Source organism: Anguilla anguilla, chromosome 19, assembly GCF_013347855.1.
Source record: "Anguilla anguilla isolate fAngAng1 chromosome 19, fAngAng1.pri, whole genome shotgun sequence".
In the NCBI taxonomy this organism is placed as follows: domain Eukaryota; kingdom Metazoa; phylum Chordata; class Actinopteri; order Anguilliformes; family Anguillidae; genus Anguilla; species Anguilla anguilla.
In genome coordinates, this window is record NC_049219.1 from 7,988,692 (window position 1) to 8,003,813 (window position 15,122).

Genomic DNA, 15,122 nt, shown 5'->3' on the forward strand with positions numbered 1-15,122 from the left:
GCCCTGCCGTACGAGCCGGGCTCCAGGAGCGGCGAGCGGGACCGGACCTCTGCGGCGCGCCGCCTCTCCTCGCCCAGGGGGCTCCTGCTGTCCTCGCCGGCGGCCCACCGCCGGCCCTCGGCTCCCCCCGCCCTCCTGCCGCCGCCCTGCCAGCAGCTGCAGCACCAGCGGCTCTCCTCCTCGCTCTGCTCGTCGGCCTCGCTGGCGGCCCCCGCGCCTCCGGCCCGGGGCCCCTGCCGCTGGCCGCTGGGCGTCATGGCCCTCCTCCGCCTCAGCCTCCTGCTCTTCAGCTGCCTCTTCTGGGCGGCGGGACTGGCCATCTTCACCCTGGGCGTGTGGACCCAGGTCTCACTGTCCGACTACATGCTGCTGTCCGCCAACAGCTACCCCAACGCGCCCATGGCCCTCCTGGCCACAGGGGGCGCCATCACCGCCTGGGGATTCCTGGGCTGCCTGGGCACGGCGGCCAGGCTGCCCTGCCTGCTGCGGGCCTACGGCTTCTTCCAGCTCTTCACCCTGGTGGCGGGGCTGGCCGCCGGGCTTTCCGGCCTCTTCTACCGCGAGGACATCGCCGAGGGCTTCCGCAGCGGGCTCCAGCGGGCGGTGGCGGCCTACGGCGAGGACGAGGGCCGGGCCAACGCGCTCGACGGCCTGCAGAGGGCGCTGCGGTGCTGCGGGGCCGAGGGCTGGGAGGACTGGCTGACGTCCGACTGGACGCCCCTGGGCCCACCGGGGAACGACTCCCGGGTCTCGGTGCCGGACAGCTGCTGCGGCCGCCGAAAAGCCTGCTGGAACCGGCCTGTCCCCGAGGAGGGCGACGGGGGAGGGCCGGAGGCGGCCGGGATCCACCGCCACGGGTGCTTCCGGAAGGTCTTCGGAATCGTCAACGACAACGTCTTCCACATCGCCGCCACCGTCCTGGGCCTGGCGTTCACCCAGGTGGCCGGCATCGCCTTGGCCTGCCTGCTGGCCAACCGGCTGGCACCCAGGGGCCAGCTCGGGGGGGGGCACTGACGAGGGGGGAACACCATTTCGGACTGGACGGGGACCCCAAAAAAATTCCTAGGGAACCTCCGCAGGTAACGCGACTACCTTGCCGTGTATCGAAGTACTGGATTCGTTTCCCCCCCCCCCCCACCTCTTCCAAATGATAGAACCGGGGAAGAGACAGAGCAAAGGCTAACACAGACGGCGGTTTGGACACGGAACCTTCGTTCCTCTGCTTATGGCTAAAATACGTCATTAGAAAACAGCTGAAGGTTTCATGCTAGCGTATTTCAGCTAGTTAGCCTGCTCTCACTGCAAGAACCAAACAATAAGTCTGCCTTAAAACTTACAATTTTATTTCTATTTTTTTTTTTTTTTGCTAAATAAGACAAAATGATTGCCAAAAAGGTGGTGAGGTGAGAGTTTTACTCATTTCAAGATTTGGGGAAAGACAATTTCACTTGTCAAGCAAAATGCAACAAGCTAATATTTTGTGCTGGAGAGAAAAAGTCATAAAAATAAGATTTCAAGTCTCATTACAAGACTAAAACAGACAGACTTAACTCTAACCCGAACCCTAACCCTAATTTGAGACAGACTTATTTTTGTGTTTTTGCCGTTTCTGAGCCTGTCCGAGGGACAGTCTTTTTGTGAATGCTGTCTCTTCCCTGTTTGTTGGGGAGTGATGGGAGGGAAAAAAACCACATACTTCGGCCTGGTCAGTGCACTTGAAGCTCCTTGGACGTACTTTAATCGGTTTGGCCTGGGAGATCTGGTCGGCGGTATCCTGGACAGCAATGCAGACAAGCTGAACCGTATGGGGAGAAGGTACTGACGGTGCCGCTCTTGCCCCCACAAAATCCACCCGGGTCAGTGTGTACAATCTGTCTGGAGCACAGCGGGGTCAACAGATACAGCACCAGTCCAACAACAGCCTGATTATACACCGGTCTCTTCGGTCAGGAATGGACAGGATCTACAACAGATTCCCCAGCTTCGACCGGTCCGTCTGTCTGGCCTGTAAATTTACTTTTACAACATGGAGAAGGGGATTTTTTTCCTTAGCGTTAATTTACCTGCTTTGTGCGGACAAACCTCGCGAAAGAATAATGATCAGAAAAGTGCACTGACAAATATAAAGAAATAAATATAAAGTTCTGCTATGTTGACCTGTGGACCTACTAAAACAGTGCTGTTCAGCAGATGAGCTGCATTTGGGGCAACCGCACCGATAAATAATTCTTGTTTCTTGCCGATTTGTCTGTGAATTAAAACTAGTAATATTTCACATTTGCAACAAAACAAAAAAAAAAGCGTATTCACATTTGCATGTAGCATTACCGGTCAGCTCGTTGACTCAGAATACAAAGGCTAAAATAATGTTCTCTGACTCTTCTGAATTGCATGCAAACACGATTGGGGCAGCAACAATTCTTTTTCAAAATCCGACGTTCTCACACAAGCACATTGCTGTGTAGTCACGTTTCTTTTTCGCTTTGTGTATCGTCCTTAAATTTGACTCCAAAAACTCGGGGGGAAGAAGGCGCAAGTGGTAAATATCTGTGGGTTTTTTAAACGCTTTTGTGGCTGTGGGCATTCTCGTGCTTGTCTCGTGTCCATTTGTGCAGTCGATGAAGGGTCTCGTGTAGGTTCTCTGTGAAGGAGCCGTGTACTCACACCGAATGTGTATTTCGTCAGCCTCCTCTCGATTAGGCGAAAACATATCCCACGACTGTACAGTGTTTAAGCTAACGACACAGATGCTCCATTATAATTCAAGATGTTTAACGCTCGAAAGATTCGTTTGTGTGTCCTGTCTCAGCAAGAAGACATCGTATGGTTCACACCAAGAGCCGATGTAGAACGAGACCACTGTGGATTTTGCCTCATCTGAAATATTTATTGACCTTTACCTTATAGTAAAATAACAATACGTTGTGTTAAAATTCGTACACATCCCGATGTGGCGGGGTTTGACTGTATTTTGTGTATAGGTATAAGTGTTCTTAAATATTTATCTGGGCACTGATGGTGATTGAGCAGTACAGACTTACTGATTCACGAAATCTTGTCAGCACTCCTCGCATAACAACGAAATCCTATGCGAGGGAAGGGTTCATTTGTTGTCATGGCAATTTCCTTGATTTTTATGTGACAAAATAAAGATTGTGCTTATATTCTGGGGAAAAAAAAGGGTTAAAGTTTACGTTGTCTCCTATTGTGTGTTTTTGTATGTTATGATGATGGTTTATTTTGGGGGAGGGAGGGAGGGAGAGAGAGAGAGAGAGAGGGAGAGAGAGAGAGAGAGAGGGAGAGAGGGAGAACACTGTGTACACTGAAATAGGGAAAAATGGGCGTTGTCAGATCATCAATCCTGCAGAATCCTGCATGAGTCTGCCTACACTGTCTATGAGATGAGCTAAAATTCAGTGAACGCACAACATAAAAGCTGTTTTTAGTTTTTAATTTAAAAAAATCTCAGCTCCTCTGGTGGATGCCAGTTGTCAGATATGTCCTTTTTTGCATTTTAGGCTTCAGAAAGAAAAAGAAATACTGAAAAATGGAAAATGGGATTAGGAGTTATAAAACCTGATTTATCCCATAGTTCGCAGTTTGACAGAGACAAAGCATCCGTCTGCATCCATAAAGTCGTAAATAAAGATTCAGCTCACGATTCTGGAAAGATCCTAGGTCAAAAGCTGCCCAAATGATGAATCCTCTAGGAGAGTAATTGGTTCTGGCTTTATATTGCTTTTTCGGCAGCTTGTTTAAATCAGGTCTTGGGTTATTTAATACAGTCAGCTCTTCATAATTTAATATGCTCGCGGCTTTATGCTTTTAACCAGAGTACGCACGTGCTAAAAGGATAAAGTGAGGACAGTATTAAACTATAATTGACAATAAAAAAGAAAAGACGATAATAAGCATGCAGTCGTAATAAAATAACATTTTCGCCGTTTTCTTTTTCAATAACCAAGGTGTTTTGGGTTTTTTTGTTTGTTTGTTTTTTTTTGCACAGTGTTTCTTTAACAACTGCTGGAAATAGGCCTACATAATTAGTAAATGAATGCGACTCTTTAAATATGTTGGCCAAATCAGAAATATCACAGCTAGTCATTCCTGGTCCTGGCGGGCCGCAGGGTCTGCTGGTTTTTTGTGCTACTCGGCAGTTAATTGATCAATTAAAGCAGTTGATTACACTGTCAACTCATCTCACCTGGTTTCTTGGGTCTGATTTGGTTGCAAATATTCAGGCGAAAACTAAAACCAGCAGACCCTGCGGTCCGCCGGGACCAGGAATGAAGATCACTGACGCTGGACGTCTGTCATGTCATGGTAAAATATGGCCTCGTTCTGCAGGCACCACCTGCGCAACAGTTGCAATCGCTAAAGCAATGACGTCACATTGTGTCTGGTGTCTGAGCCGCTAAAGGAAGCAGCGAATGGAAACTCGCAGTGATTTTCACAGGACTAGCAAAATCGCTTGACTTACATCTTAAAAACATATATAATAGGCTTTACTGACTCGTCTCACCATGTTCGACGTAACTATCTCAATCTGTGAACTGCTGTATCAGAATACACCTTTACTTTCCCATTTGCCTTAGATTCCAGTGTCTACAAACAGAAGAATTACATCCATTCACATGTCCCCAATGTTAAATTATAATTGTTTGGCTTTATAATTGTAATTGTTTGGCTTTGTCCAAATGGGAGGAAATGTCAATGTCAGTTTACAGCACCTCTGCAAGTATATGAATACACAATATATATTTCAGTATTTCAATATGCCTTAACTACAATACCCAGAATACCTTGCAAGCGTAGAGAAGTCGTGTCAGACGGAGTGGAGAAGTGAAAGCAGTCAGGTAAGGTGGTAATGAGTTTTAAGTAATGTTACATGTGTATTTAATAGTTAGCGTAAACGTTGGCAATGTGTTCGGTATGGGCTTTCTTTTAAAATGCGACATTATGATTTAGCCATTTGGCTACTAACTAATGGATTGTCCTGCTTGCTAATAGTACTGCGCCGGCAGCCTGGGATAAACACTATGCAGTCGTAGGGCCACGGCCGACCCTGGGCCACGCAATTCAAGTTCTTTTTATGTGATTTCGTGATTTATGTTGGAGCGCTTTATGGCTCCAACAATGTTCTTCTTTAGGGTCACCAAAACCATAGAATCGGTGATAGAGCTGGCTAGTCAACTTTAGTTAACGTAGCATATATTATGCTAGCTGGCTGCTGGTACGACTCGCTATCTTTTTTTCCATAAGAGCAAGAAGTGAACAGAAAAACACTCATCATAGTGCGTTTAGATGCATACATTTAAATATATTTGCCAGACAAAGACCGATTTGTTTATTCATGCCTGTGAATCGGGAGCTAGCTGGCTAGTACGTGTCGTGAACCTAACATTAGCTGTCAAGCTAACTAGCGCTAACCAAAGTTCCCAACATAGATATTCCTCAAAAAATACACTGCAGTTTCAGTGATTCTCAAGTTTCATCGTAAATATCCTGGTATTGCTAGACTAGTTGGTTAATGATGACTATTCTATGTGAGGGACATTAAATAGCTAGTCTAAGTAATCGATTTCCTGATCGCGGAAGCTGTGTAGTTGACGACCTGTTCCAGCGGCCGGTGTGCTAACGTTAGCTGACGTAGTTCAGAACAGCTGTAGTGTAAGTTGGCAAACTGAATCCTACGAGAAACGTGAATCATACGGTCTGTGCTAGCTGGCTAACCAGGTGGCATCAGACTTCTAACTGTTGCAAGAGCGAAAATGACTGCCGTCGACAAGGCCTTGCTACCTGTGTTTTCTGGTCGTGTCACGGATGAGACGTTGTTTGAAGCGGTGTAGTTTTCTCGTGTGAGTTAGCTAATACTTTAGCTCGGTCGCTGACATTCGTATTTTGTCTTTAGAGAATTTCCGATCAGTACATATGCATACATAAGTGGGTCTTTAAGACGTTTACGCTATACCCACCTGACTTATCGCTGTTTTGTTTCGTTGACAAATTTAGAATTCTTGAAAACATTAGCTGTAAAACTTTTTGTTGTTGTACTGTTAACGACAAGTCGAGTAGCGTAGTAATCATGTTGGTGTGTTGTAATTGCATGATCAGTTTGACAAAAATTAAGCTGGTAAGCTTTACGCATACGCTGCCCAAAGCACACAAGTTTTTTGTTCCCTGAAAAAACAGTTTTACTTGTTTTTGCATAGGCATCGTTGGCCATGCAATGAAATGCTATTCATTGTTCACCTTTTATTTTCTTTCGCATCTAACTGAAATGTTAGAGGCGAAATTTGGTTAATTTAAAGAACAGCATTGGTAGTGGCTGCATGTGCCATATGGCGTTTCAGTCTATTACGCTCTTCGGGTCAAGAGTCCAGTGTGTAATGCAGCTCAAATGAATTTTAACAAAGGAGCCTTACTTAAGCTGCTCTTTTTGGTGTTACTTGAAACAGTAGACCGGGAAAGCTCCGTTTTTGAGTCGCGTCCTGCCCGTGAAATGACCGGCGAGTTCTCTGTTGTTTCTGACCAGGGTGGTCCATTTCGGTTACGCAAGCGGGAGAAGAGTTCACCGGTATCCACGGCCTGAACCATGGACCAAGAAAGCAATTCGGAGGTTTGTACCGCTGACTCCGCAATGAGCACTAGTGAACCTGTTCTGTGTTTTCAAATAAAAAGAAATGCCTTGTTGCAAGAAGAGATGCCCATTAATGTTTAAGGGTGCTTGTGAATTGTAAGACCTGTAAATTTGACATGGAAGTCTTCAAAGCTTTGCTTTTGAGTAGTAGTAGTGCATGCATAGTGAGCTACTGTTACTTTATTTCCTGGCCAGATAGACTCCACACAACACTTGGTGGACAAAGACTATCTACCCTGACGCTAGAATTAAGGCCCTGCTGTAAAATTGTCGAATGCCGGTTTCCTACATCACATGGTGATTTTTCTCATTTTATTTATCTCCCTTTCTGGCCTTCCAGGAGGAGTCTGTAGGCCCCTCTGAGGACGACACATTACCCAGTCTACCCCCAGGCCTCTGTAAGTCTTTTGTCTTTCTGTGTGTGTGTGTGTGTGTGTGTGTGTGTGTGTGTGTAACTGTTTCTGCTCAAGTCTGTCTGTCTGTACATATTTACATAAACATTTACATCATATTTCTGCAGGGGCACCATGGGGTGGGGGTGTGGGTGGTAGTGGCTGGAGGGAGAGAGTTTAAGGCAATTCCAAGGGCCCTGACTGACAAAATTGTGCTGCAATTGCTCCTCAGTTTGCCGGAGGTTCTTTTCCAGAGGGGCTTCAAATTAGAGCGCTTTGAATTGGTGTACAAGACGACTTTGTGTTGACACGTTTAGCAAGTAAAAACTCTCAAGATGAGCAATTACTGTCCACAAAAAAGTAGTGTTTTTTTTTTTTTTTGTTGTTGCTTGCTTTAAGCGATGGGTTTTGAGGGAAGTTTTTGTTTTGAGGGTAAGTGCAGGAAAGTTAGGCGCTCAGTTCAGCTGTTCTCTGAAGAGATGGCTCTTCAGTCCCGACTGTTCTTGTGATGGCGGGACTGTTTTTCCACCACTTCCATGCCGATACACCCAAGAATGCAAAAAAAATGTTACATTAATCCAACTTAATTGTGGATTGCGGCTACAATTGCAACAAGTCTGTTCTCACAAGATCTGTACACGCAGCTGACTGTAATGAGCGCTTGTGCTAACATTTGAAGCGTTCAGTGCACAAGCTAAGGGATTAATCTCTGTACCTGGTGGGTGCCCTACAGAGAAGACTGACTGTAGGACCAGTCTCCTGTTTGTCTCTCCCTCTCTCGTCAACTGCGTGGAGTTTGCCTTGGTAATGTGAAAAACGGTAGCCCTTTCGAAGGAGCAGACGCTTGCACCAGATCCCACCTGAACCGTGAGCCGAGCACGTCGAACATCTGGCGACGCAGACTTCAATTTACAGCCTTCGGTTGCCAGGCAACCCCACTGCAGGAGATTCACACTCCGGGTCTGTTCTGATTGGATAGGAGATCGTGAGGTTCTCGCAGTGGCAAAAAGTATATATACTTTACATTTCCATGGTTACACTCTAAGAACAGAAACCAAGCAAATAAAAAGCAGCGCGAACCAGACCTGAGAATGGTCGGCCATTGTGGGTGGATTGAGCGTGGGGAAGAAAAGCACAAGTTGTCCATTAAGATTTCTTCTCAAAAACTCGTATCCCTCCTGTCTTGTCGCCCGTGCGGTCCCCGTCCAGCCGACGCCCAGGCGGTGGCGCTCCTGTGGCGGGTGCGGGCCCAGCGGCGGCGGCCTTCGCCGGACCTCCCGGAGACGGTCACCCTCCTCACCGCGCCCGACGGCAGCCTGGTCTACCTGGTGGGCACGGCGCACTTCAGCGACAGCAGCAAGCAGGACGTCGCCACGGTGAGGGCCCGCCGCCACCGGCAGGGGGTTTCCAGACTTAAACGCGTCGAATCTCGAGTCCAGAGTCGGGCGACAATGAATCGCCCAACTGAATCCTAATTCATTGCTCCCGATTGTGTAAACGCGCTGGACGTATATTTAAAGGAAAGGAATATACTATCAAGATATCGCAACACTTCCCAAATATATAAGCAAATATACACATTATTGCTGCTTTCTGATGTTGCAATAGATTTATGTTAAAAAATTAAAAAAAAAAAAACCCTCTGATTTGAAATGATAGACTATAGAAACACATTCAATATATTACATTTCCATAGAGGATGGAAATGGCATGTAATGTTGTTTCGATGTGAATCGCGTAGTCTTTACTCTGCTACATTGACACTATTTGTTTTTTGGGAAGCTTGCCAGTCTGGGCGTGTGGATTAACTGTAACCGCCTCGCCCTCCCCTCCCCCCCCCCTCCCTCCCTCCCTCCCTCCCTCCCTCCCCCCCCAGACCATTCGGGCCGTGCAGCCGGACGTGGTGGTGGTGGAGCTCTGCCAGTACAGGGTCTCCATGCTGAAGATGGACGAGAGAACGCTGCTCAAAGAAGCCAAGGACATCAACCTGGAGAAGGTGCAGCAGGCTATTAGACAGGTGGGTCCTGAGCTCCATGAAGTTGCATTGCATTACTCTACATTACACTACACCACATTACATCATGTTACATTACATTACATTATTGATTTCATTCTCTCTCATCTAAACTCACTGCTAATGAAGGGCTGATTTCATTCTCTCTGTGAGATGTCAGCTCGCTGCTAATGGAAAAAAATATGATTTCATTATCTGATATCTAACCCTACTGCTAATGAAGAGCCGGTATCATTCTCTCTGTGATATCTAAACTCATAATGAGATGTATGTATTAAGTGGATCTGTTTTTCCCTTTCCCTCTCTCTTTCTCCCTCTCCCTCTCTCCCTCCCTCCCTCCCTCCCCTTCTCTCTCTCTCTCTCTCTCTCTCTCTCAGAATGGGGTGATGTCAGGGCTGATGCAGATTCTGCTGCTGAAGGTGTCGGCTCACATCACGGAGCAGCTGGGCATGGCCCCCGGCGGAGAGTTCCGGGAGGCCTTCAAAGAGGTCAGCACACTGTGTGTGTGTGTGTGTGTGACTGTGTGTGTGTGCGTTACCCACAGCGCGAGTGCGACCATATGTTTTGGGTCTCAGCCCGTCTGTCTGTCTGTCTGTCTGGCCTATCCCCCCCCCCCCCCCCTCCCAGGCAGGCCGGGTGCCCTTCTGCAAGTTCCACCTGGGCGACCGACCAATCACGGTCACCTTCAAACGAGCCATCGCCGCGCTCAGCCTGTGGCAGAAGGCGAGGCTGGCCTGGGGTCTCTGCTTCCTGTCCGACCCAATCAGGTACGCTCCCGCTCCCATTGGTCACGCTGTTGCTTGTGCTTTCCGGGTCACCGGTCGCGGTCGTTGACGTGGTCCATTCGACCGAACACTGCGGTCCAACCTCAAGCCTAAACCAAGTGCGTGCTGTCCCTTCACTGGAGAGATGCTTTGGGTCTCTGTGAGGGTTTTCCAGTCACTTTAGTTTCACGACTCAGGCCTCAAACCCAGTCGTTCTCAGTGAGTCGTTCCCAGTGGGTCAACCCACTTTCACTCGGCTGATGCGATTGGCTAGAACGTGCTGTCACTTCCTGAAATGTGGGCGGGTTGATTTCCCTGAACTGAGCTGCATTGATTGATTCAGTTGGAGTATTTGTTTTGAGTTGTGCGTGTGTGTGTGTGTGTGTGTTTCCTCAGTAAGGAGGACGTGGAGAAGTGCAAGCAGAAGGACCTGCTGGAGCAGACCATGTCGGAGATGATAGGGGAGTTCCCGGCCCTCCACCGCACCATCGTGGCCGAGAGAGACATCTACCTCACCCACACCCTCCGGCAGGCTGCGCGCTGTGTGGAGGCGCCCCCTAATGGCCAGAGTGAGTTCTGCAGGCCCCCACCTCCTCCACCATGGGCCTCGCCTTGGTCATCAAAGGTTACGCGGAATAGTAGGGGTGTTGACCCCGGTGTCATACGGTCACCTGACCGCCCCCATCTGATTGGCTAGTGATCCCTTGCATTCCCTACCCATGATATCACTGGTTGTCACTGCAAGTGAGAATAGAGTTCTTGGTTGAGTGCCTGCTTGTCATAAATTCAGCCTGCCATCTGGTAGATTTGGGGATGCGTTACATTTCTTCCCGAATGGCTTTTCGGGCCATAGACAGTATGCAGAAGAATCGAGAAGCGCTGAGAAATGGCTAGAACGACTGCATCGGCTCTTAAATTTACTGCAGTCCCAATGCCTTTCTGTAGGGGTATAAAATGGATACACGTTTGTATAGTGATCCACTAAAACAGAGCAGAAATTCTCCACAGGAATTATCGATGAGAATGTTTTTATTAAGTAATTAATTAAGATGTTGTGATGTTGGAGTGCGGATATATGAGGAACGAGGGCGTACCTTCAGAATCTTCCTTTTTCCTCCGTGTCTCTCAGAAGTGCCTGCAGTAGTTGTAGGAGTGGTTGGAATGGGCCACGTCCCGGGCATCGAAAGAAACTGGGACCAACAACTCAACATTCACGAGATCATGAGGTGGGTTATTTTTATTTATTTAGTTTTTATATACTCCAAACTGAAATAGAGGTTAGATAATTAGGTCCTAACTGCTTTTGTGACTTGTAGTTTTGACCTCCAGCCCCTAGAGGGCGACACAGGACTCTCTGAAGCCACTTGTGAAGCAATAAACGCATTGGGTTCCTTAAGCATATCAGTTAATCATTCGTGAGACTCGTAGTTTGGCAGCTAACTGTATGTCTGTGTGATAGAACCTATAAATCCGGAATGTTCTCTCTCCGCCCCGTTGCAGTGTGGCTCCGCCCTCCCGGTTCAGCTGGCTGCTACGGACGGTACTGAAGGGGGCGATGCTGGGAGTGCTGGGCTACGCCTGTTACCGGGCGGGAGGGGGCATTGGGAGGGTCCTTCTCTCCGTGCCGGCGGTCCAGTCGCTCCTGGAGAGCCTACGACCTCCCCCCGCCCCCTAACTGGAAGCTCCGCCCCTCCGCACCCCCACCCCCCCTGCGTACAACACCCACTGGCCTTAAAACACAAGGGGCGGGGCTTGGGGGGAAGGGGCTCACCGTTCCTGGGCAAAACGAATGGCCGAGTCCGGAGGAACAAGGGTCAGACCACGCCCTCTTCTCTTCCCTCGGGCTCCGCCCACCAAACTTTTATTGGTCCGTGCGCGGAACCTCAAAGTGTCTGTTCTGTCTGCAACGTGAATAACACCAGGATACTTAGAAGGTTTTTAAAATGGCTGCCTTGACTTTGTTTCAAACCCCCCCCCCCCCAAACGTGTTACAGTGGACTGTTCCTTGCGGAGGAGGACCGTTACTCGCCCGGAGATCCGAAACCCCAGCTGATCCCAGATCAGCCATCGCGGGCCTGGCTGAGCCGCGAGACTGATCTGAGATCAGCGGGGGGGGGGAGGTCACAGGGGCGGAGACCGTCGGAGCGAAGCCTCTGTTCGCGGACAATACCGCCAGTGACGCCTCCGCAAAATCGCGAGAAAAGTGGCCCGCCGACCGCCCTGTTAAAAACCAGCACTTTATCGGGTCGACCAGTAGCGGGTCTGCTCGCCCCCTGTGCCGGAAAAGGGAACTCCACCCAAAAATCTGGATTTTTTTTTTGTGCCATCTTACCTTCGGAATAATTGGCTTGACCTGTTTGTTCGTGTGTCAAAACTAAGTCGTTCACCACCTCATTTAAGTGAATGAAGGTCTCCTATCAATTGGAGAATACTGTATAATGACGACAGATCTGCCGGTTTCTCTGTATTTCTGAAGGCACAATAAGTAACTGGCGTAACTGACGGTTTGGAGTCTTTATACTTTGATCAGAACTGCAGCCCTGCTAAATTCTCTGCTTTTTTTCTGCTCTACGACGGGGACAGGCGAAGCCGTATGCCCGTTGTTTGGGGCTTGGCTCCGTGCATTAAAAATTTTTTTCCGACTACAGTATTATTCCTGACGCATTCGAAAAGAGACGGGTAAATTCTTCTTAAGGTGATGGCCGACGGTAAACGATGAATTTTGGCTGGAATTCCCCTTTTGTGGATTGAATCCCGGTGTCCCCGGCTTGGCCCGAACCTGGGTCCGTATCGCTCAAGTATCTCGGAGCAGGAGCGCTGATCTCCGATCAGTTTGGCCTCTCGGCTCATCGTGACTAAGGTCAGGGTATGACCGAGGGAGCCTGACTCTAGATCAGCTCTCCTGCTAACTTGGTCTTAAAGCTTTGTGTTTTTTTGTTACCTGCTCGGTGCAGGTGTGTGGTCACCAAAGACTATGCATATCTCCCACAATGCAATGGCGTTTTTAATAGCGACTTAGTTTTAATTAATTGTTACTTTTTAAAATGGAATCTATGCGGTTTATGTGTTGGTACAGCGGGTCTTTGTCGAATACCACAGCGACCGAACGCAATGAAGTGGCCGACGGGCCAGGCCCCCATGTTCACTAAGCACCTCAGACTAAGAGCACTGATCTCGGATCAGTTTTTAAATTTAGCTCCGAACGCACGAGGCTGTGAAACGGACGCAAGAAATCCAATCCCAGTTCAGCTCGTTCCCGGAGAGGCTTTATGAACGGGGGCTCTGGAGCGAGCCAGTTGCCGTGGTTACAGTCAGAATTATTTTTCAGCTTGGTTAGCCGCGACCTAGCAGCTAACCGTAGCAGCGCAGTGCTAACATCTCACAGAGCCAAACGATAATTACCACTACAGCAACTCTAATAACCGTAACGGCACCATTGGGCGCTAACAAATTATTCCCGGGGCGAATTGTCGTTTGCCGCGGTTTCGCGGTCAAGCAGCCACGACGGTCAGCGTTGCGCTTCTCTCTCGCGTCGCGGTCGACCGCAAATAGACCGTCTTGGTTGTTGCAAAATGTTTTTTCTTTTTTCTTTTTTTTTTTTTCTTGTAAATGTGAATGTGGCGGGGACGCCGCGGGCTACATCGCCAGCTACGTCGCTAACTGAGGCGTTACGCACACACGACCGGAACAGTGCCTCCTGTCAATCCCACAGATCTGAGATGGAGGGAGCGGTTGGAGAAAGAGGAATGTATAGTGGGAGAAAAGAATCTGGTGGGCCTCTTTAAAAAAAAATAATAATAATAAAATAAGAAAATGAAAACGAAACATATGCAAATGATTTCTATATTTTTTTGCTCTTTAGATCCCAAACAATTACATGGATATTTTTTTTTTACCTTCCGAGGCTAGGAATCTAAACTGATCCTAGGTCAGCGTTTGAGGGGAGTCTCTGTCCACCCGTGCACTCAAGTCAGGTATTTTTCTGCCGCAAAGAACTGATCCTGGGTCAGGTTGACCGCCTCTTCCCATTGAGTGAGTAAAAAAAAGCAAAGAGCGTCCATCTGCATGCGATCAGTTTGGCCAGCCTCTGTCCCTGGAGTTAATCCGCTGACTTTCTAGAACTTTCTCGTCTGGTTTTAATCCAGGTGCGTATCGCAAAATGATAATGTTTTATCGTATTAAATGATATGAAAGTGATGGTTTATGATTATCTCAAGGCTCCTCGGTATGCTTGTATTAACCTTTTGAGGTCTGTTATGTCATAATTGACTGTTCATCTCTGATTGGATGTTTTCAGAGCTTTAATGCCCATTTCAGCTGCAAGCTCCTTCCTTCTTAGGCAGTGAATTTGGTACTGATGGGAATTTAACAGAAAGCTTTTACAAAGATTGTCGAGACTAACCAGATGGGCAGGTCCATTTCCTAATCTTTAAAGTTCTGTCTCTCTGACTGTCCGAGCTGAAACCTTTCAATTTGATGCAGGCCGTTTGCTTTAAATGGCTAGATATTAACGCCGATTCGGCAGACAGGATGAACAATTCGGTAAATTACGACAGCAGGTGGCGGAGCTGAAGCCGTGCAACCAGTAGGGGGCGCCACACGTAGCCCACAGCGTTAAATGGTGTTCATAAACCACCGGTTTGCTTATGCTTATACTCGAGTCCTTTCCCTCCGTTGGAGACATATAGGGTCTGAAAATCACCGTTTCCTGATTAATCAGAAAAAAAACGTCACACCCCTGAGTGATGGGCGGGCCAAATTGGTGGAGGCTGGCGTTCGTTTCTCGCGCGTATAATGCCGGTTGAAGGAACTGTGGTCATGTTTTGTTTCAGTCTGCAGGTCCCTGGTCCATACCCAGACCTCAGCTCTGCATTGTACTGTGTAGTAAAAGGTTACCCCCCATCCCCCCTCAAAAAGAGAATAATAAGAACTTGGTATGTTCCATCGTACCCTCAAGAGTGATTGGTATGACCTCTGTTTCATGTAGTAAAGCCAAATCTTTCTTCTGTATTTCAAAAGAGGGTTATACGTAATGATGTCATTGGGTTGCATCTCTTAAGTGAAAGGAGGTGTCTGTTCCACCCAAGAGCATTCTAGTCAGCTGGCCACGCCCTCCAATGTGACCCCTTCAACTGAAGAGGGCTTTTTTGATTTTGAGTACACAGTACATGTCATATGCTGTAGTTGAAATGGGCCTTAAATGTGTGTTGGTGAGCTACAGTGAACCAAAAAGTTAAAAAAAAAAAGAAGGTTATATGTTCATATATATTGAGATTGGCTTACAGACCTTGAAAAGTTTGAACATTTGTTTT

The 15,122-nt window shown here is 48.0% G+C and overlaps 2 protein-coding genes across 5 annotated transcripts in view; both read left to right on the top strand.

Moving 5' to 3' along the window:
* The window catches only part of LOC118219301 (tetraspanin-7-like), a 3,282-nt gene extending 89 nt beyond the window's left edge, over nucleotides 1–3,193 (top strand). Inside the window, exon 1 of the mRNA XM_035402435.1 lies at nucleotides 1–3,193. This exon is cut by the window's left edge and continues 89 nt beyond it. Within this exon, the coding sequence (XP_035258326.1) occupies nucleotides 1–1,014 (1,014 nt within the window). The 3' untranslated portion in view covers nucleotides 1,015–3,193.
* A 1,078-nt stretch (nucleotides 3,194–4,271) lies between these two features.
* trabd (TraB domain containing) lies at nucleotides 4,272–11,510 on the top strand. 4 transcript variants are annotated; one of them, XM_035402374.1, is made up of 10 exons: nucleotides 4,272–4,323; nucleotides 6,536–6,619; nucleotides 6,981–7,038; nucleotides 8,242–8,408; nucleotides 8,909–9,049; nucleotides 9,424–9,534; nucleotides 9,674–9,813; nucleotides 10,207–10,379; nucleotides 10,940–11,036; nucleotides 11,311–11,510. In XM_035402374.1, the coding sequence occupies exons 2-10, from the start codon at nucleotides 6,596–6,598 to the stop codon at nucleotides 11,483–11,485; spliced, it is 1,086 nt and encodes a 361-aa protein (XP_035258265.1). In that variant the 5' UTR covers nucleotides 4,272–4,323; nucleotides 6,536–6,595; the 3' UTR covers nucleotides 11,486–11,510. The 4 variants fall into 4 exon arrangements, with proteins under 4 accessions (XP_035258265.1, XP_035258263.1, XP_035258266.1 ...); XM_035402372.1 differs by lacking the exon at nucleotides 4,272–4,323 and adding an exon at nucleotides 4,437–4,856; XM_035402375.1 differs by lacking the exon at nucleotides 4,272–4,323 and adding an exon at nucleotides 4,910–4,930.
* The last annotated feature ends 3,612 nt before the right edge of the window (nucleotides 11,511–15,122 follow it).